We start from the raw sequence: 22,358 nt of genomic DNA, 5'->3' as shown, positions 1-22,358 counted from the left end.
GGCACTGTTCTCTCTCACGGTGGAGGCAACGTCTTAATAGCAGGCTCCATCAGGGGCTCTTTGAGAAACAAATTTGTAATTCTTTTACTATTGCTTGACTTTTGTGAATGAGCTGTGCAGGAAAACTGAGGCTCACTTTTCTCTGTGGCATGCACATTTGATAAGTCATTTCTCAACTTCTGATATCTCTTGGGGGGGATAGAGAATGATTTGAGGAGTCAAGATGAATCAGAGGAAGATTTCTTTTACTCAGCTTCCCATCATACTGTGTATTTCTGCGTCTATTTAAAAATTGACTTGTGACCCCTAGTAACTTATGTCCCCTTTCAGTCACGCACATAGCTTCCTTTAAGACTGTTCTTACTTAGAGTTGTTCTCACTCTGGGGTAATTTTGACTTGTTAGAGAGGACGAACTGTGGGACTCCCAGGAATGTCAGGTTAGTTTTCATCTTTCTATATGGCCCAAATGGACTAAATGTGTGTTTGTGACTGTGTGTGCCTTAATTTTTAAATTAATTATAAGTGATCAGACAACTTCTTATCCAGGCTTTAATGGAGAGCTTTTCTGTGGTAAGTTTTCATAATGACATACCAACTAATTACATTTATAATTTTTTCTATCAGAGTTATGCTATCTGTAGAATTATGCCTATATTCCTTCCATAACTGGTACCTTATGAATATAAAATATGCTAAGATTTTTATAAGGCACACAGTTAGCATATCCACTTAAAATATTTAAAAGTACAACAGTATATTTTCTTCAGTGTTAAAATGGAAAAATAAAAGGGTGATACAGAAGTAAGATAGCCTTTAATATTTGTTAAATGAAAATGATTAAGAGTCATTTGATAATCTAGTTTGGAAATTTTTATGTAACATTCAATAATTAATGAAAGAAGCAATCATTTTACATAACTTTTTAATGTTTAAGGAAACTTTTTACTTGTATTTATTAGTCTTAAACTTAAGGATGCTATGGACATGGATATTACCAATGACATTTAGATATGAAAGATTAAAATGATTTGTTCAATGTCCCAACATTAAAGGTGAAGTTAAACCAAGTAACCCAGGTTTTTTCATTTCCTAACAAGTACTGCAGCTGATTGGGCTGTTTTCTAAAGGTAGCATTTCTCAAAGGCATTGATTAGTTACAGTGCTTTTGTTGATTTGTTTCTGAAAAGTAAATATCTTGTATTTTGTTTTTACTTAACGCTTGGTAATCTATTTAATTATGTTGAATTCACTTTTGAAGTTTTCCAAGAAAATTTATTTCTTATGATTTACAGTCTTTTTATTTCTATATTTATGATAATTGCTAAAACACTGTTAGGGTATCAGTGTTAACTGATATGTTAATAGCAATTAATTCAACATAGATGAGCACTTTTATAATGAAATTATATTTTTATTTAATAAAAGTTTAAGCGAAGTGAAGTCGCTTAGTCGTGTCTGACTCGGCGACCCCATGGACTGTAGCCTGCCAGGCTCCTCCCTCCATCGGATTCTCCAGGCAAGAGTACTGGAGTGGGTTGCCATTTCGTTCTCCAGGGGATCTTCCCGACCCAGGGATCAAACCCAGGTCTCCAGCATTCCAGGCAGATGCTTTAACCTCTGAGCCACCAGGGAAGCCCCAAAAAGTTTAAGAGAAATTAATAAATTAACCAATTTATAAAACCCAAAACTTCTAAACAGACTATAAGAAGATGCCCGATATTTGAGATTTCTCTTAATATTAAGGTACATAGGATGATCCTGAATTATGCAGTCTCTGAAAAGATTTGATGCTTTCTCTGATTTTCAAACCTAACATTTAAAACTAAAATAGTAATTCATTTGTGTCAACAGTGGAGGTAAAAAAACTACTTTATCTTGAATCAAAAGGTATTTACAATAGTAGGCTTGGTGCTGCGTCTTTTGTGGTTGCTGCTAATCACATTTTCACTTCAAATTTTTAAAAGGAATATAGGTATGAATTGGCTCAGTAAATATTTATCAGTTGAAGGAGTTCTCGAAGGTTTCTGAGTTTCAAAAAACTGCATATAAAATATCAGTAACATTTTTGTTACAGATTTTTCCCTTTACCTGAATACTGAGCATCCCGTCTTCCTGTATTATTGGATCAAATTGGGAAATTACATACACCAAGCAAATGATGCTCTAGGGAATGAACAGCATTAACATTTTAATTAAAATACAAAATGATAATCTGCATGAGGGTGTAGCTAAGCATTAGATGACCTCCAATTATAGTAGTAGTAATATTTTTATTTGATAACTAGACAACTAGGTAATTAAAAACATATAATTAAAACAAAGTCATATCCTAATTTATAAAGGCTAAAAGGAAAATAAGAGCACAGTAAAACCTCATTGAAAAGTAGTTATTACACCATTATAATGAGATACATTTTAACCAATATATCTTATAAGGAAAACGAAAGTCAAAGCTTATTCTATGTCAAAATATTCTTGAAGACCAAATGGTAAAGTGAGTCCTAAATCATAAACACAATACAAAATGATTTTTTCCCCATGAGGTTTCACCAGCCCAAAGTCACTGTGAATGGCATAGGGTGAAAGACAATGTTGGAAGGTGGTATGGACTCACCCAATTAAGCGCGATCAAAGATTAAGGCCAGAACCTGACTTCATTACTCAGGAACAAGTAATCACTGGGCACTGGTATATTACAGTTTTTTACTATCTGCATTGTCACCAAATTTCTCACCAGTTACAACTGGATGGAATCCTTTACACGCAGTCCACTCTGGAGCCCAGTATGAAGGGTGGTGTGGATCAAGTTTTCTGAGAGAGGAAAAGGCTGGAATGTGCGTTAACACCCATGAAGAGAAGAACTGGTCCAAGCAGGAGCCTTATCTCAGAGTTCAAGACTTAGAAGAGTTGCATTTTGCCCGGTGAACTTGACTGGCAAGGGTCAAATAAGTCTATTCAACTCAAACAAACAAAAAACAGCATATAACCTAATTATATCCATGAACAACGAGGCTTTCTAGATGTCTCTTTAAAAATTAACACTTCCTTGTATTCATAAGCAATATGAATACTATTAGAAATACTTTTCTTCTTTCTTTGTCGTGGGCACAAATGAACCCTTCAACCCCATCAACAGAGCTTGAAGTGTCACTGTCCTTTTCAGAGGGACACAGACCTCTTCCTCTTTCTGGCAAAATCCTCTGCGTGAATAAAGTTGGAGAGAGCCTTCGTGAGGTCTGATGTCTCGGTGCTGCTCCCAAAGTCATAGTTCTTCAGGCAAGGGCACAAGCAGCGCACGATGGCCCGGCGGATGTAGCCATCAAAGATATAGTAAATGAAAGGGTTGACGCAGCTGTTGGCAAATGCCAGGGGCCCGCTCACCTCCATCCCCCGCTGGAGAAAAGCTGAGGACAGGTAGAGTTCTTGCTGCAACCCAGAGACAATAGCCAGGAGCTTGAAAGTATTGAAGGGCAGCCAGGAGAGGACAAAGGCTGCTACAACGATAAAGATGATCTTTATGGATTTCCTCAGCTTTTTGTTGTGCTTTCCCGACTGCTGGTAATGGACACACAGCTTCCTTGTGATGCAACAGTAGCAGGACACAATGCTCACCAAAGGGGCAAAAAATGTAAAAATTAAGGCTACCAGGGCCCAAGTCAGTTTGATGGGAGTGGCCCTCTCCTCTGCACAGTATGGTTTACCATCAATCAGGGTAAGCTCCCTGGACAGAAGGGTAGGCAACCCCAGGAGGCAGGAGACAAACCAGACACTGGCACAGACCGCATAGGCACAGTCTCTCCTCCTGACTTTCCTGGATACGGCTGGACACACGATGGCCAGGTAGCGGTCCACACTCATGCAGGTGAGCAAGAAGACATTGCAGTGCATGTTGACTGAGATCACGTAGGAGCTTCCTTTGCACAGGAAAGAGCCGGTCCTCCACAGTCCCAGAGATGCTTCTTTATCCACCCAGAGAGGCAAAGTGATGACGAAGATGAAGTCGGAGGCAGCCAGGTTGATGATAAAGATGTCGATCAGTCTTCGGCTGCCCCGTTTGAAATGCAGTGCACTCATGAGAATGAGGTTCCCAGACACTCCAATCAGGAACACAGCTGTGTAGAAGACCGGAAGGAAGACTGATGTATAAGGAACATGGGAGTGGGTCTCTTCAATATCAGGATTGTGACTTGTAACAAAGAAATATTCCAAATAAACCGAGGTTGCTTCTGGGTCCATCACTGGGTCCATCAGCTGCAAAATCTGGTAAGTTTCCTAACCTAGGAAGTTTTTGTATGTATTTTAGAAAATTCTCAAGGCAGCTTCTTTTATACAGTGTCTGCCTCTTCCCCCTGCCCCACCCCCTTCCTTAAAAGATCTTGGGACAAGCATAAAAACAGAGATTAAAAAACACAGTTTCTACCAATCCTCAGAAAGGGCCCACAAGGAACACCACCCTAATAGGTGCTGGGTGGTTGTGGTTATGGTTTTCTTTATTTGCATTTGCCCAGGAGGTGGCTCAGATGGTGAAGAATCTGCCTGCAGTGCAGAAGACCCAGGTTCAATACCTGGGTTAAGAAGATCTCCTGGAGGAGGGCGTGGCAACCACTCTAGGAATTCTCTTGCCTGGAGAATTCCATGGGCAGAGGAGCCTGGCGGGCTACAGCCTATGGGGTCGGCAAAGAGCCAGGCACGACTGAGCGACTAACACACACACATACACACTGAAGACTGAGGTGCTTTTTGGCTTTTTTCTTCAAGGTATTCAATTTATTTCTTTACACTCAGAAGTTAGGAGATGAATTAACTTTTTTTTCTCCTACTTACTTAAATTTAAAGACATATTTGCTTTTCTAACATTGAGAATTCTTTTGATCTAGCCTCCTGTTTCACATACGAGATCCTGTTTTAGAATTTTATGGTGGTGATGCTCGAGGTACTCTTTTCAATCATATCATTGGTGGAATATGAAGACTTTTCAATAGTCTTCCATTGCATGGAGAGTAAACTGAAATTTGCCCAAATCATACCAGTCTGCATTTATGGCAAACATTATGATTCCAATTAGTTTCTTCCCATTTATTTGCCTCTTTCAGTTCATGCATAACAGATCCTGTCTTGTTCAGTAAGTTTTAAACAGTACCCAAAATGCTGGGACCACGTCTTGTGTTTTTATTATTTAAAATGTTTTTCACTGCAATTAGCATAGTACCTTGCACCTAGTAGGTGTTTTGGAAATGTTACTTTGATCCAGTATAATTTAGCAAGAATGAATTCACTGGGGTTTAATTGCAGGCACTGTTGTTATTTACGCAGCTTACAAACACAGGTTTAAAAGCCACAGACTGCTATTTTTCCATTGTTTTCTGTTACTGTAATTCAACCAATGCGGTTTCCTTTTGTTAGCATTAATATCCTTGAATAATATCCTTGAAGGAATTCTCCTTATGAATCCTCAAATAACTATCCTCCACCAGTCTCTAGATTCCCTCTAATCTACTCTTTTTTACACTTCATTTTGATAGGACTGATTTTTTAGCTTCTGAACTCTGACTTTTCAATAAGTGCCTCCACACATCGGTGAACTTCCCTTTTGGAATGACTGACTTGGCAACAGACAACCATGTATTAGTTGACACTACGATGCAGTGGCCAGTATAAAAGGAAAGCACTACAAAAGAAAGATTTGAGGTTCATTCAAAACACTTGAGGGACAGCCTAGTAGCAGAAGGTTTCTATCATATTTTTCTCTCACCTGTTCCCTTTTATTTAGGAAGACTGTAGTAAAACACAACAAATTCTGAAACTGACTCCTATTTCAATTCTTTACTGGCTGAAGTAGCTCAAGGCTCCCTCACACTCTTGTGTCCTTCTCACTGTCCCTTCATCTCATGTCACCCTCAAAATTACAGTTTTGGGTTGATATTACTGTTGCATGGAAGAAAATATAATTGCTGAACATTCAAAGTCCTTTCCACTGAATTTTTGTTTCCTCCATAATTAACTAGCACATTGTAAAGAACGATCCTGCATGCTGGGTGCCCTCCTGCCATGTTCGATTCCCATGTTCTATTCAGTCTCAGGCCTGTAGTCTGGGTTGGGGAAGAGGGAGGGCTCCCCTGATCTGGGGCAGCTCCAGAAAGTCACTAGGGAGTTGCTTTATGGGCCTCCTTCTGTCTTCTTTTGTGTCCTAGGCTGCTCTGTGTTGTCCCTGAGGGAGTGTAGGAGGCCATATCCTTCCCTAAGTATAGGCTGCAGAGGAGATATAGCTAATTAACTTTTTGACATTTCTGGGATAAAAATCTTTCCCACTGGGCAAGCCTTAAATATTTAATAGAATAACTCAGTCTGTCAGTTTGAAGTAGGGCAATGTTTACATGAAAAGGATTGATGAGGTAAACGTAAAATATTCAAGTATTTAAACACTGTGTGTGTGTGTGTGTTTGCATTAAAGAAGCAATTTTATATACATATATTTTAAAGTTTACTCGTAAATGTATGGTAATTGTACTATTAGAATTTCACATTCTTCAGCCAGAAGTTCTGCTTTTTACAGAGATAATGTTCATTGTATGCCTAAAATATTAAACAAATTTTAGATCTGTCTCGGGAATTCCATATACAATTATTATAACAATGGAAAAGAGTTTAAGGTTCATACACCAGAGGATCACATCTGGCTGTACATTTATTCTTCAGGCCTTAAATTTTCTTTCAGCATTCCAGATTTGTTGGCCTGCTGATGTCAATTATCTCAAATAAGTCTGACTTCCTCAGTAAACTTTGAAGCACCTGTAGGCAAAATGATTTGCTTTATCATATAGTCACTTTGGATTATGGTAATTAGTGGTAGAATGCTGCAGTATGAGAATACCCATCACAGATCAACAGTATCTTGGAACCTGAGTCAGAAAATTGTTTTTTGAGCCAAAAAAGGGAACAAACTGCATACTGTGAGCGTGCATGCGAAGTTGCTTCAGTCATGTCCGACTGTGACCCTAAGGACTCCTCTGGCAGATTCCTCTGCCCATGGGATTCTCCAGACAAAAATACTAGATTGGGTTGCCATGCCCTTATCCAGGGGATCTTCCAGACCCAGAGAGATCTAACTGAATCTCCTGCAGCTCTGGCAGTACAGGCAAATTCTTTACTGCTGAGCCACCAGAGAAGCCCAAACAGCACAGTACTGGTCTTTTAATAACTCAAGAGTATAAAGCTGTTATAAGACAGAACCCACGATAAAAGCTGACTAGACAGAGTAGAGGAGGTCATAGTTCTAAATAAGTTCTGAACGACGATCATTTTTAACCTTGAACGCCCTTTGAAATAAACATGAAGAAACCAAACAGACCAAAACTCAAAAACAACACTGGACACCATAAGCATATGAAAAGGCAGTATGAACAGGTGATGGCCAGAAAAATAATAATAATAAAACAAAACAGAGCAAGCTGTAAATATCAGTAGCTGAATTACAGCACACATGTCACCTCTTAAGAATTATTTTTCCAGAAAAGAAATACTCCCTCCCTCATCCTTTCTGATAACAGAGATTATTGCCTACACCTTTGTATGTTCTAAGACCTTTCACAATGCTACTTGTAAACTACTTATTATCTCCTTTCACATGGTAAGTTGTTTTGGTGTTTGATGTCCTGAGCTGATCATGGGCAACTTAAAGGCAGAGGCCATCTGATATTGTTCTACTAGCCTCAAGCTTATAGTAGTTACCCAACTGTAGTCTTTTTTTTTTTTTTTTTTTGCCCCTTAAAGTCATTGTTTTGAATTTGTGGGTGCTAGACCACATTACCCATGTCAGAGTCCCCTGGGATACCTACTAAACTGTAGCTTTCTGAACCTGGTCCCAGAGCTATTGAATCAGAGTCATTAGGAGTGGCTCAGAGAAGGCAATGGCAACCCACTCTAGTACTCTTGCCTGGAAAATCCCATGGACGGAGGTGCCTGGTATGCTACAGTCCATAGGGTTGTGAAGAGTAGTACACGACTAAGCGACTTCACTTTCCTGCATTGGAGAAGGAAATGGCAACCCACTCCAGTGTTCTTGCCTGGAGAATCCCAGGGACGGGGGAGCCTGGTGGGCTGCCGTCTATGGGGTCGCATAGAGTCAGACACGACTGAAGCGACTCAGCAGCAGCAGCAGCAGCAGCAGCAGCAGTGATTCTTAAACACACTAAAGTTTAGGGCCGCTGTTGTAATTCACACATCTTAACCATCTTTATACATTATGTTTGTTATTATTTTGGCTAATTTTTTTAAAAGTTTAAAAATCACCTCTAAGTTTGAACTTCTTAGAAGTCTTCTGGCCTGGATCTCAGAAATTTTTAGGAATTAATTTAGACTTCTAAACCCTCCCTTACTCTGTGTCCTAATTCCTGAGATATGTTCAAAACTGACTTAAATGTTAAAAATGGAAAGAGAGTAAGTTTTTGTCACTGAGGCATCTGCCCGAGTGGATTACTATCATCATTCAGCCATACCTGTGACTTACAGCCTCTGCTTCATGGGTGGATTGGAGGTTTTGTGTGAATACAGCCACCCCAACTGGCACTGTGATATATTACTTCTGTTTCTTCTCTATCAACCATTCTGACCCCCATATTAGTTAGGATTCATTAGATTACCTAGCAGATAGTCCAGCAGAAAGAAATCTCTTCATATATGCTGTACTGATTTGTCCCAGGATAAATGGCAAAGATCATGAAGCAAACTATTTGTTTTTCATAAATCTTATCAGATAGAGTGATTGTATATTCATTTGTTAGAAACACTTGCTTGTCCATTTCTTATTTGAATATCATGTGTGACCATTTAAATAGTCCAGTTTAAAATCTCTGTTTATACTGAGTTATTTATTTATTTTTATTCTGACAGGAGAGTTTAGTGCAATATAATGTACTATATCATGCCAAATTAAGTGGCACCTATTTGCTATTATCCCCAACTTCATTTGTTGGATTTTTTCCTCTCTTGGTATCTCATATTTACCTAAACAGTAGTGACCTTAGTATTCTAGGCACCTACACTTCAGGCTTCTTCATAATTGTTGATTTAATTTGGGTTTAGGCTGTGTACAGCAAAAATTGTATTTATTTACACTGGTGTCTCTGGTACCCAGCATATTGTCTGGCATACAATTGGTGGTCAATGAGTATTTGTAGAACTGGACTGAATTAGCTTGAGTTTTGAATCATCTGTGATGAATAAGTATTTTTCACCCACTTCTCCAATAGCTTCCATTTTCCATAGTTACTGATTTTGTTGAAACAGCAAAGGTCTGAACTGCTGTATCTTTTCTAATCAGCATGCATGCAGCTTTCATCCTTTTTCTTTGTCCATCTACATTTGCCACTGTCTCTGTCTTCTTGTATTTTACTTCAGCTGGAGGTATAGGATACATGCATTTCCCAATGGAACTGCAATGCTGTGGCCCTATAGCAACCATTTTCCTCTAGCAGAATTATGATTCATAAAATTGTACAGCTTTAAGTGACATTCGTGATCATCTAGTACAACCATTTAACTAATGAGGACACTGGGGCCCAGAAAGAGGTTACCAAAGATTCACACTGATGATTTTAAAAATAAAGGACAAATTAAACTTCCCGTTTACACGTAGTCCATTCTGTGTCCTTCAGAAACACGGACATCTGAACAACTATAGTTTGTTTTGTTCCTTTGTGTAACATCTGACAGGAATTACTGAAAGGAAAGAGCTATTTTGGACACACTTTTTATTTGCCTTGTCCTTGATTAACTTTGCATTGTTCTGTAGTGAACTGATACAAAGAAATTCAAAGACTGATACATCTTTTTGAGGATCATGATTGATCAGAGCCCAGAACTTGATATTTTTCTATTTTCCTTCTTTCTGCACTCCAAAGTTCATAATGAAAACAATCAGGAAAAAACTATATGAGAAAAATATAAGGAATATATATTTTGCTTAATATAGTTTTTAATTCCTTAAAAAAGTACAATTAAAAGTAATATTTAAGTGTATTTGGGAGTTTTGTATTGGAGGGAATTCTCACATAAAGAGTTGTTTTTATAAGCACATAATAGAAACAAGTTATAATATCTGCATAACTAGATTTTTGGTTTATTTAAAGTAGAGTGTAATTATAATATCTTCTTGCTGAAACTAGAACCATCCTTAACAAATTAAGCCAGAGGACTAGCTCAACTGTGCTTTTAAATCTAAATTTCATAATCTGTACTTGGTTGCACTAAATCATCTTTAGGTGAAAATACATCAGGCAAGCTACTGTTTCCCAAACAGTGCAGCATGAAATGAAAACTAATTTAACTGCATGAATTTATTAAGTATTTATTTTGCTTATCCACATGAGCAGCAAACACAGCTAGAAGACAGAAACCCCAAGATGTAAAGATAGACCAGAAACATGGTTGTGTGCTTGGTGGTACTGGGTGTGATGGAGTGGTTCAAGTCCTCTGGGCTGAGTGGGCAGGAAGGTCACAACCTCAAGCATGCAGACACTCCCAGGTCCATGTTAAACTGCTGACTGAAATGTGTTGTGTTTTCTAGGCATTCTGCAGATTTGATAGCTGAAAGCCTCATCCTCCTTTGAAGGTCTCTCCAGATACATCCATCTCCTGAATCATGAGGACTTTCATATGCCATGAGCCCAGGCTGGGAATCGCCTGCGTGAAGCTGAGTGAGGATGCCTAAAATCTTGTCCTGGCAATCCTTCTTAGCCATTTGGAAGTTGGTCCAGAGGTTGAAAATGGTCTTGCCTGGGAAATCCCATAGACAAAGGAGCTGGTGGGCTAGGGTCGCAAAGAGTCAGACATGACTGAGCAGCTAAACAACAAACAACAACAAACGATGTTCCTAAACCTTCTGAAGTGAGCAGGGACCAACATAAAAGGCTTACTTCCAGCCCCCAGGGGAAGTGAGAGCTTTAAAGACGTGTTTATATTGCTCCTATTCAAAGATTATAGGTGTTGAACAAATATTTGCAAATACTAATAGTTTAGCAATTGTGTAGTATGCCCCAGGCTCTAGACTGGGTATTTTACATGTATTTTCTCATTTAATTCTCACAATGATCACATGGAATAGGTGCTATTGTCAACATCATAATTTAGATAAAAATACACTGAGACTTACAGAGGCTAAGTAAATTCTCTAATGTCACAAAGCTAGTCAGCTCACCCCAGTATTCAAGCTTGAAGTCAGTTATTCCCTGGGCTCAGTTTCCTTGTTTGTGGACTGAGACGGTGCCTTCCTCTTCCTTTTTCAAACTTCTCTTTGACCTGGTTTTATTTACCATGTAACTTCTCTAGAGAGAGAGAGTTCCACTTCACTGGAGAGAGAAGGTAGGGAATTTCTAATGAAGCCAATGGATGAAAACATATCTTGGTGAAAAAATGCATCGAGGAGTTTTATTGTGCATTAATAATTTGCCTGGGCACCTCCACCATTTTCTCTAGTTGATGCCTCTAACAAACTTCTCCTTTGATCAGATATCCTACATGAAAATCCGGTAATTTTGAATATTATATTTGGCTATTACCTTATTTTAATTATGTACTGGATGTGAATACCAGTTCACCAATTCTGGCAAAAGAAATATGGCTAAAAATAGAAAAACAAATGATACACCTTCAGTCTATCAGGGTGGTAGAAATTTAGTATCAGATTGGGGTTCCCACATTTTTCCTGTGCTGTGGCCAAATTCAAAGGGATTTGGGGGATGAGAAAGTGTTTGAGAGTCCCGCTGGTCCTTGAGTTGGCTGTCTCTGTAGGTTGTTGTTGTTTAGTTGATAGGTTGAGTCTGACTCTTTTGAGACCCCATGGGCTGCAGCTTGCCAGGCCTGCCTGTCCATGGGGTTTCCCAGGTATGAATACTGGAGTGGGTTGCCATTTCCTTCTCTAGGGGATGTTCCCAATCCAGGGATTGAACCTACATTACCTGCTTTGCATGCAGATTCTTTACCATTGAGCCACCTGGCAAGCCCGGTCTCTGTAGGTATCTGTTGAGAAATACAACATTTGCTGTTTTCAGAGCACATTCTTGGGTCCACATGGGTCACTAAAGAGATGTCGCTGTTTCTTGTTTGTGGATTTCTATGCAGTATTTGAAGCCTTAGAATCCTTCCGTTGCCTCTGTGCCCTACTTCTTGTTGTTCAGCCGCTTAAGTTGTGTCCAACTCTTTGAGACCCAATGGACTTCAGCACCAGGCTTCCCTGTTTTTCACTATCTCCCCCAGTTTGCTCAAATTCATGTCCATTGAGCAGATGATGCCATCCAACCATCTCATCCTCTGTTGCCCCTTGCCCTACAGTCACCTGCAATCTCTGAGGTCATTCATGACCTTATCTGCTTAATGCAATGTTCTCCAAAATTCAGTCTTTTTCATACTACACTAAAAAAAGTATTCACTTTTTTGACATATCTGAGATGCTTGGTATTAATATTTTAACCAATTTATTTAAAAAGGAAGCTTTACTACAATAAAGAGAAAATATAATTTGCCTTTAAGAGAAAGCAGACAAAAATTATATGAAACCTGAAGAATGTCATTACATTCTATTTGGATGCCTTCTGTCAAGTTCAGTTGAGTTCAGTCGCTCAGTCATGTCCGACTCTTTGTGACCCCATGGACTGCAGCGTGCCAGACCTCCCTGTCCATCACTAACTCCCTGCTGCTGCTGCTGCTGCGTCACTTCAGTAGTGTCGGACTCTGTGCGACTCCAAAGCCGGCAGCCTACCAGGCTCCTCCGTCCATGGGATTTTCCAGGCAAGAGTACTGGAGTGGGGTGCCATTGCACCAACTCCCTGAGTTTACTCAAACTCATGTCCATTGAGTCGGTGATGCCATCCAACCATCTCATCCTCTGTCTTCCCCTTCTCCTCCCGCCTTCAATCTTTCCCAGAATCAGGGTCTTTGCAAACGAGTCAGTTCTTCACATCAGGTGGCTAAAGTATTGGAGATTCAGCTCAGCATCAGTCCTTCCAATGAATATTCAGGGTTGATTTCCTTTAGGATGGACTGGTTGGATCTCCTTGCAGTCCAAGGGACTCTGTCAGGTTACATCCTTCTTAGTCAAGCTTAAGCCTTAATAAAACCAGAAAGACTACCTGCTGCAATGGGAATGAGGCTGTAGGAGAGTTTTAAAATTATTGGGTTAATATTTTAAAAGGATAATCGCATTGTTGTTTCACAAGTAGGGTGGTGGTAGGGAAAGCACAACCGGAAAAATCTGAGTCACATTAGTCACAATTAATGATTCGTAGTGACCCGAAATACCTCGCCTTACTCGGTGGACCTTCGTAGTAAAATATAAGAAACAATCAGCTCAGACCTCCCGTCTGCGCACCTCGGAAGCTGAACTACATCTCCCACAATGCGCCGCGCCCGGCGCCGGGAATGCCGTCTGCCGCCCCCTGCAGCTTTTCCCCTGTCCCTCCTACAACTCCCACAAGTCCCCTCGGCTCCGGGGCCCGGCCCGGCCCGGGGTGGAGGCGGAGGCGGAGGCGCGGGAGTTATGGAGGGGGCGGGCTCTGCAGGGAAGTGCGTCAGAGGAGGCGCGGGGAGAGTAGGGTGCTGTGGTTTGAGCTTGAGGGCGAAGCTGGCGGAGCAGGAGGATGGGCGGTGAGTGAGCGGGGCCGACGTCGCTGGGTGGGGGTCGCGTAGCCGTTCGAGGTTTCCAGCAGTTTGAAGAGGGGGCCCCCTCCCTGGGCGCGGCCCGGACCGTGTGGGTCCTGAGCGGGGGGCTATCGCCGGGCTTTTCCCTTGGCTGCTTGTTCCGGGGAGGGGCCTTCGCGGGTACTTGGGGCCCCCGGCCGGGGACCGCTCATGGCTGCCCCGCCCCAGAGCCCGCTTGTCTCGACCACCCCCAGCCCCAGGGTGCGACCCGCCAGGTGACAGCTCCAGGCGTCCGGCCTGGGCGAACCGCCGCTCCTGGTGCTCAGGACCTTTTAAGGTCATTTGAGAGCATCAGAATGAAAAAGAATTAAAAAGAATAAAAATACAAACCCAACTTCTGGAGTTATCGTTAACGATTGTGATTGCTCTGATCTCTCCTGAGTCACTTGCCATTTTCCAAACTCAGCAAACCCAGTTTGCGAGCTTGTTTTCGAGCTCCTTTTTAAGGTGGTTGGCGCGGTTCATGGTATATATTTGCAGTATTTGACTCAGCTTGATCCGCCTTGAGTCATTGTACTGCGGCCATTTACTATTGCCAGTCGGCCCGGTGCACGCCTTTGGAGTGTTAATATTTGCCTAATTCAGAGTTTTCCTTCCGGCTGAGGATCTTTTAGTTTGCAGATGAGGAGGTTCAAAAGTATAAGGAACGGGGCGAGTAGGTAGGAAGGAGTGAAGACTTTGACAGCGGAAGGGAGCTTGACTTAGCTTTAATGGATTAGGGGCAGATTGGTATCTAGCATTACTGCATATTATTACTCTCTGCTCCTCCGTGCGCCTGGAACAGCCTTTCTCTCTGGGCTAACAGACATTTTCAGCTGTCTTCTAAATAGCCCCTTACTCTTTCTTTACCTTGTTTTAAAAGGTTTCCCTGTTCAGAGGAAACTGGGAGGAGCCGATTTCCTCTGCTTCCTTTTCCTATGCCTTTTTCACACTCAGACCCAGAACACTTAATGCTCTGCAGCCTGTCATTAGAAATGTATGCAAGGTACATTGCTGACTCTGGGCATGTCTGCTGTTTGTATCTGTAATGTGTATGTCCATTTCAGTGTTGTCTGTTTTAGTGTGCAGGTGATAGACTAGAGAACAAGACTTCTGTCTCCGTAGCATCCTGGGTATGTGAGCATTCAATAAGTACTTTCATGATAATGAGTTTTGTTTTGAACTTAATTTAAAACATGCTTGCTTCTTTTTTAAAAAAAAATCATTAATGATTATACATTACTTTAAAGAGCCATGGGATGGGGAATAGGGTAAAGGGTGATTTTGACGTAATTCCTTTCAAAATCTGTACTTGTTTTTGAAGTCTAACTTTTCTTCTTTTTCAACTTCTAAACAGAGCAGTCTGAATGCCAGAATGGATAACCGTTTTGCTACAGCGTTTGTAATTGCTTGTGTACTTAGCCTCATTTCTACCATCTACATGGCAGCCTCAATTGGCACAGACTTCTGGTATGAGTATCGGAGTCCAGTTCAAGAAAATTCCAGCGATTTGAACAAAAGCATCTGGAATGACTTTGCTAGTGATGAGGCAGATGAAAAGACTTACAGTGATGCACTTTTCCGATATAATGGCACAGTGGGATTGTGGAGACGGTGTATCACTATACCGCAAAACACATACTGGTATAGCCCACCAGAAAGGACAGGTATTTCTCTTATTTTAACTTTTGTCTCCTTTGTGTGTGTGTGTGTGCGCGCGCGTGTGCCCGTGCACTCTCACACTCCGTAGTAGGCGACTCTGACTCTTTGTGACCTGGTCGACTGTAGCCCGCCACGCTCCTCTGTCCATAGTATTTTCTGGGCAAGAATACTGGAGTGGGTTCCCATCTCCTACTCTAGGGCGTCTCCGCCACCCAGGAATTGAGCTCACATCTCTTGCATCTTCTGCAGTGGCTACTCAGTAATAGAGAAAGTGATACGATGATGGCCGGTTATGTACAAGAATGCCTGTCGGTTCTTTCTCTTCCCAAAGAAATAAATCTTATGTTTTTCTTTTTCCCTATCACCTTCTCTTCTCAGTTTCCATTAATTAATTACCATTGTACTCATTAATATGGGTTGGATGAGTAACTTTTTATCTTGGAGAAAACCATTTTAAATCTTTGTATTTATTTAGCCACACATTGAAATAGTTGTATTAATCTCACACATGTCATGAGGAAATAATTAGAAAAGTATTTTGGAAGATTTTAAATACTTGGTAATTGTTAAAGTACTAGTATCCAAAATCAAGTCAACACATATGAATTAATAGTCATATATATGTAGTTGTGTTTTAGTAGATATTATCATTTGCCCTCTAAATCTTGAGGATATAATTTGGCCAACTCTATGGTTAAATCTGCTTAAGACCTTTTTACAGCCCTTGATGGAGTTTTTAGGTTAAAAATATGCATTACGAGAATAAAAAAAAATTAAGAAACTACCTCTCAGGTTTATTTTGTAAGCATTCTTAACATTGAAAATTTTTAATTTCCAGTTGTTAAGATGGAAGCTTTAGAGTTCTTCGCAAGGAACAGCTTTATAAATTTGTTTCTGTTTATGACTAGTTCTGTTGGCCTCTTGTGGGGAGCACTGTATTCAAATCACAGCACAACAGGCTCAAAATACTGTACATCAGAAGGATGGATGATAGTGTGATTTTATACGAAAAAGAAAGTGATTGGAAAGAGGTGAAAGTTGGTTGAATTTTATTTAAAATGTTCAGTTCTATTTAAGAGAGCATAGGAACACTTGATACTTGAATCTTAGCAATCATTTATTATTCAGTCAACAACTATTTCTTGCACACCTTCATGTTTAGGGCCTAGGAGCTAGGTATACGTTAGGGAAAAAAACAGAAATCCCTACTCCTGGGGAGCTAACATTCTAATAAGGGCTGACTGGCAATAAACAATAAGTATAACAGTATAAACAGAATAAATAATTACATAGTAGAAGGTGATGTGCTATGAAAAATAGAGTAAAATAAAGGGGATTTGAAAGTACATAGGGAAGGGGATGCTGGTGGGCATATAAGTTATCTTCTTCAATAGTAAAGGCAGGATAGGCTGCAGCAGGAAAACATCACTTGTGTAAAGACTTGATAAAGGTGAAGGAGTTGACCCTGTGGGTAATTGCGGAAGCGGAGACTCATTTAGGATGGACGGAACAACTCTAAGGGCCCTGTGGTGGGAGCATGCCTGAAATAATCAAGAACCAGCAAGGAATTCCCCAGGCTGGAAGGGAGGGGGCTAGGGGAGAGTTAGGTAAGCTGTCAGAGATGTATTCTGGGAATGGGAGTAGGGCAGATCAGGCAGGATTCTGTAGATGTGATGAGGACTTAGGATTTTACTCTGAGTGTGATGGAGCCACTGTGGGGCTTTGTGCAGAGGAAAGATAATCTGGTCACCTAGGCAGATGTGTTGAAAACAGACAGGTGGCTGGACAAGACGGTAGCCAGGAGACTTAAGAGGCTGTTGAACCAGTTCAGGTGAAAGATGGTTACGCCTCAGATGAGGGTGGTAGTACTGAGCAGTGCCTGATCCTAGATGAATGTCGAAGGTAGAGCCTGTAGGATTTCCTGATGACGTGCTTATGGGCAAGAATGACTCTATAAAGTTTCTGGTCTGAGGAATGAGAAGGGTGGAATTATCGTTTACCTGAGATGGGGAACAAGACTGATGGAATAGGTTTGGGGGAGAAGATCAAAGTTTCTATTTATTTTAGTCTTTGTCCCCTCCTCCTTCGTAGTCATCTTACTGTCTATTCTATTCGTTTTACTCCTTTTTTTTCCCTTCCTGTACCCATGTCACACCTGCTGCTGAGAACCATTGGTCTCTTGGGCATTAGTCCATCCTGTGTGTCACTCAGGGCCAAAGAGGCTGCTCTCCTGAGGACATTTTTCCACGTCACCTTTTATTTCAGGGAATAATTATTGAAACAGATTTATGTTAAATGTTTAAAATTAAGCAAAAAACCAACAAGCAGTCGTTGTTTTTCTTATTCCAGAGTCATTTGATATGGTCACAAAATGCATGAGTTTCACACTAAATGAGCAGTTCATGGAGAAATTTGTTGAGCCTGGAAACCATAATAGTGGGATTGATCTGCTTCGGACCTGTGAGTACTTTGTTGGGAAAAAAGGAAAATAACTTTATATGTCTTTTGTTGAACTCTGTTTTTGGAGCAAGATGACATTGTACATTGTGTCAACCTGAAATAAAATCTTTAATGTTTTCCCAACAAACTCTGTCCTGTTGATAATATATTGTAGAAGTTAGATACCTACTTATCCAATTGCAGATATGAAGTTGAGCAGCTAATACATTGGGTGACAGAATCTATACTCACCAAAAGATGTTATTAATAGGCCTATTTAAAGAGGAAATTTAATAGGAATAAATAATATATGTCTATATTTAAGTTAAACGCTTCATTTCTCTGTGTTCAGCTAGGGATATGTGAAAAAAGTTGACTGCAAGCTTTACATGAGTCCACTTAAGTGTCAGGCCTCCCCAAAGTATTGATCTAGTTAGTCTTAGGTGGTGGTATCAAAAGTGTAGATGTCAAAAATGAAAGTGCTTATTAAGAGCATTTTGTTGCTTGATGGTCGGGCTGCCTGGGAAATACTATTTTCAGATTTGGACCTAGTCTCTAGGCTATTAGAGTTACTGGAACCTGCCCGGAAGAATGACCATTTCATGAGAGGGGATGTTGAATAAATGGCAGGTATTCAATTTTGCATTGTCAAGGCATAGGAAGTTTGTTACTAACAGAGTTTGAAGGGAAGTTAGAAAAAAGACATTGATGTAGTCCAGAAAGTAAAACTAGCCCTAAAAGGTAAAATTTGGTTCAGAGTTGGTGTTCCTACATTGATAATAATTAACATAGTTTGAAAAGGTAACGGGGTGCTTTGGAAAGTCATCAGCTTTTTTCCCATGTTGCTGAGGGACTTTATGATAGTTGAAACTGCCATTTATTGAATTCCTGGTATACACTAGATCCTCTGCTTTGTGCTTTGTGTATATTCTTTTAACAGATCTTTTATAATCACTACTCATTTACTTGTTATTCCTGCCTTGAGATCCTATAAGGACTTAAATATGTATGTAGAACCAGAAGGTTTTGCTTCCAGTCTGGTTCTTCCACTTACTGTGTTACCTTGTACAAGCTATCTTCTTTCAGTTTGCTCATTTATAAAATGGAGGTAATAGTGCCTTCTTCATAGGGATGTTGGGAGGTTTAATACACAAAGCATGTATAGAACAGTGCCTGATACATAGGAAGCCCTTAGTAACAGTTAACTATTAGTGTCTTTTTGCTTTTGTCAGAAGAAAGTTAGCACTGTTTTGAACAATGTGCTTTAGGAAAAAAGCCTCAATATTAAAGTACCCCATTTTCACTTTTTGAGAAAAGTTCTCATAGAATATGAAAGAAATTGCCATTGTGAGAAAACTGAAATGGTAACATTTCACATCTCTCTCTCTCTCTTTTGAAATCAGATCTTTGGCGTTGCCAGTTCCTTTTACCTTTTGTTAGTCTAGGTTTGATGTGCTTTGGGGCTTTGATTGGACTTTGTGCTTGTATCTGCCGAAGCTTGTATCCCACCATCGCCACAGGCATTCTCCATCTCCTTGCAGGTGGGTCTCCTTCAAATTTAGTTTTACCTCTTTGTTGCCTTAGGGATCACCTGTCGCTGCCTTTTATCATGCTCTTATCTAGCTATGTTGGTTTTTTTTTTTTCCCCTAAAATTTCCTCCAAGGTCTGTGTACACTGGGCTCAGTGAGTTGTTACGTTGCTGGAATTGAACTACTCCACCAGAAACTGGAGCTGCCTGAGAACGTGTCTGGTGAATTCGGATGGTCCTTCTGCCTGGCTTGCGTGTCAGCTCCCTTACAGTTCATGGCCTCTGCTCTCTTCATCTGGGCTGCTCATACCAACCGGAAAGAGTACACCTTAATGAAGGCATATCGTGTGGCATGAGTGGGAAGCTGCCTGCTTTACAGTTGCCATTTTTATGATTTTTTTATATTAATATTGTCCCTTACCTCCCCCTGAATTGTTTTTAATTTAACTTTTTTTGTGTGGATATACCATTTTATTCTGAAAACCCATTTTATTTATTCATGCAGACAGTTGTTTCTCAACACAACTAAAATTTAAATGGAACCTGGGTGATTCCATCTTTAGAGTCCAGACAGAAAAAAATGGGTAGAGTCTTGGCACAAATTTGTGAGGAAAATTGGTAGTAGGAGGTTGACCCATAGCAAGTTCTGCTGATGTCTATTAGACTTTTCGGTAATGTAACTGTATCTGTTTAACTGGAACTTACAGTTTCTTTGGGAAACCTCTTATTGACAAAACTTATATTCACTTTGCTATTGTAGACAGCCAGTCAGCCAGAGATATTAGTGCTGTCTTCAAGGACTTTGGCTATCTAAAATAAGGAACTCATCTAAGATCCTTTTCCCTAAATATTGGCATATAGTTTCATCTGAAGTGAAATACTACAGTTTTTTATCTGTACACTGTCTGTTTAAAAGAAGGAGTGTTTACATGGAATTTTAACTTTGTTAACTACAAAAATTCCAGTTCAGCCAGTCAGGACGATTAACCTTATTTTACCTTTTTTTTTTTTTTTAATCTTTAATATGTCAATAGATTTCCAGTATCAGCAAACCTTTCTGGATTTTTGTTCCTTCTCTCCTCACACACCAGAGTTATTACAAGACTGCTTTCTTTTAAATAATACATTGAGGTCACCGAGTAAAATTTTCCAACTGCTGTTTATTTCAGCTAAGTACCATAAAGAAGGTTCCACCGTAATGACCCTCCAGAGCTAGAACTACCACAAGACCTAAGGCTTTGGCTGGTCATTAACTTCCGACTATGGTCTTTATCTCTTGTGGTGGAATGATGTGCCTTTCCTTGCCTAATCCCCTCCTGGTGTGTGTCAGCATTATTTAATGTCTTCTAATTCAGTCATTTTTTTATAAATATGTCTATAAACATTGAACTTAAAAAAAATCTTATTTATTTATTCCATTACTGTAGTACTTGACAGATTAAAAAAAATGTAACAGTAATTTCTTACAAAATCCTAAATCTGTCTTTTTTAAAAAATAAAAAATGAGAAGAGACTCAGAGTTGTGTATAGTGTCTGAGTTTATTAAATTTCAGTACCTTAGGATAAAAAGCACTATAGGATTCTGAATGAGGATTACTGTGATTTCTGAGGGAAGTGCATTGCTGCTCTGAAGGCCTGTCTTTATGTCTACTGTTTGGGTCTCTTTTTTTATCTTCTAGAATATGTGGGATGCCTCCACTAGAAAATAAGACTATTTTTTTTTATGTTTCAGTTTTAAGACCTGTTTTCAAAGTATCATGTATTATGTATCATGTATTATGATACATATCATGTATTATGATAATATTATGTATCATTGCTAACGTGGCTAGTTTTTTGTTCCTGTTTTTTATCTTTTGGCAGTGCCACATGGCAGGCGGGATCGTAGTTCCCCTGCTAGGGATCAGACCCCTTCCCCGTGGATTGGCTGCTCAAAGTCTTTACCGCTGGACACCAGGGAAGTCCCAACATGGCTAGTTTTCGTAAAGTCATTTAATGGCTGGTGGATGTTTATGTTCTATATTAAATAATTAAGTCAGCTTCTGACTTAAAGCCATTATTACTCTTCAGTCGATTATTGCCTGTGGAATGGCTGGTTACTCAGTTTTCTGCCTCTTCCTAACTCTTGAAGTTTCACTGCCTTTCAGCACGTTTTGTGGAAGGTACAAAAGCTAGGTGAACAAGCACAACACTCTTTGGGGAATGGGATTTTTAAATTAATGACCAACATGACATTTTTGGATTTGGAAGTTAGTTATTTTAAACATATCTTTGCTTCTTGTTACCCCAGAGTTATCTAACTGCTACTCCAACACCCATCTTTCACGTGCACTGAGGAAGCTCAGTCAGAACCCAACTCCTGAGCCTCACCAGTAGATTCCTTCCTTAATAAACCCCGGTGCTGAATATGTATTGTAGTTTTAGTGTATTTCAGAGTAGCTAAGGTCATCCTCTCCTTCGAAGGCTTTTTTCTTTGGAATACAAAGGCTTGGATTGTTTCACTTGATGTATAAATATTACAGGTTTTCAGCTATCTAATGAGAAGGAAATGGCAACCCACTCCAGTATTCTTGCCTGGAGAAACCTGTGGACAGAGGAGCCTGAGGGCTGCTGTCCATAAGGGCTGCACAGAGTTGGGCTTGACTGAAGTGACTTAGTATGCACGCGTGCATTGGAGAAGGAAATAGTAACCCACTCCAGTATTCTTGCCTGGAGAATCCCAGGGACAGAGGAGCCTGGTGGGCTGCCGTCTATGGAGTCACACAGGGTCGGACACGACTGAAGTGACTTAGCAGCCACAGCAGCAGCAGCTATCTAATGATTCTAATCAGGTGGAACCATATGAAATTACTGATACGTAACCATTTTGATTAAACTAATACACAAAATCTGTGGCAAAGAATGTGCTATTAATCTCTCTTCACCTAATCTTTGAAAGCAACCCCCTAGCAAAATAATTTTCAGATTTTTCAGAATGTGAGTTTTATGGCAACTTAAGAATTAAGAAACATGTTTTAAGATCTTAATTTTATGGTTCCTAACCTCATTTCATGATA

At 40.0% G+C, this 22,358-nt stretch overlaps 2 protein-coding genes across 4 annotated transcripts; one reads left to right on the top strand and one right to left on the bottom strand.

Annotated features, from left to right (window-relative positions):
* Nucleotides 1-3,160: 3,160 nt before the first annotated feature.
* On the bottom strand, nt 3,161-4,249 carry GPR15 (G protein-coupled receptor 15). The gene has a single exon (XM_052646603.1). The coding sequence runs from the start codon at nt 4,247-4,249 to the stop codon at nt 3,161-3,163; it is 1,089 nt and encodes a 362-aa protein (XP_052502563.1).
* Nucleotides 4,250-13,582: 9,333 nt separating this feature from the next.
* CLDND1 (claudin domain containing 1) lies at nt 13,583-20,808 on the top strand. Of its 3 annotated transcripts, XM_052638708.1 has the most exons (6): nt 13,584-13,639; nt 14,755-14,805; nt 15,030-15,339; nt 17,684-17,794; nt 19,177-19,314; nt 19,438-20,808. In XM_052638708.1, the coding sequence occupies exons 3-6, from the start codon at nt 15,048-15,050 to the stop codon at nt 19,656-19,658; spliced, it is 762 nt and encodes a 253-aa protein (XP_052494668.1). In that variant the 5' UTR covers nt 13,584-13,639; nt 14,755-14,805; nt 15,030-15,047; the 3' UTR covers nt 19,659-20,808. The 3 variants fall into 3 exon arrangements, with proteins under 3 accessions (XP_052494659.1, XP_052494668.1, XP_052494676.1); XM_052638699.1 differs by lacking the exon at nt 14,755-14,805 and having other exon boundaries at nt 13,583-13,639; XM_052638716.1 differs by lacking the exons at nt 13,584-13,639; nt 14,755-14,805 and adding an exon at nt 14,561-14,678.
* The last annotated feature ends 1,550 nt before the right edge of the window (nt 20,809-22,358 follow it).

Source organism: Budorcas taxicolor, chromosome 1, assembly GCF_023091745.1.
Source record: "Budorcas taxicolor isolate Tak-1 chromosome 1, Takin1.1, whole genome shotgun sequence".
NCBI lineage: Eukaryota > Metazoa > Chordata > Mammalia > Artiodactyla > Bovidae > Budorcas > Budorcas taxicolor.
Note: the sequence above shows the minus strand (reverse complement) of the source record. Positions and strands in the feature narration are given on the sequence as shown.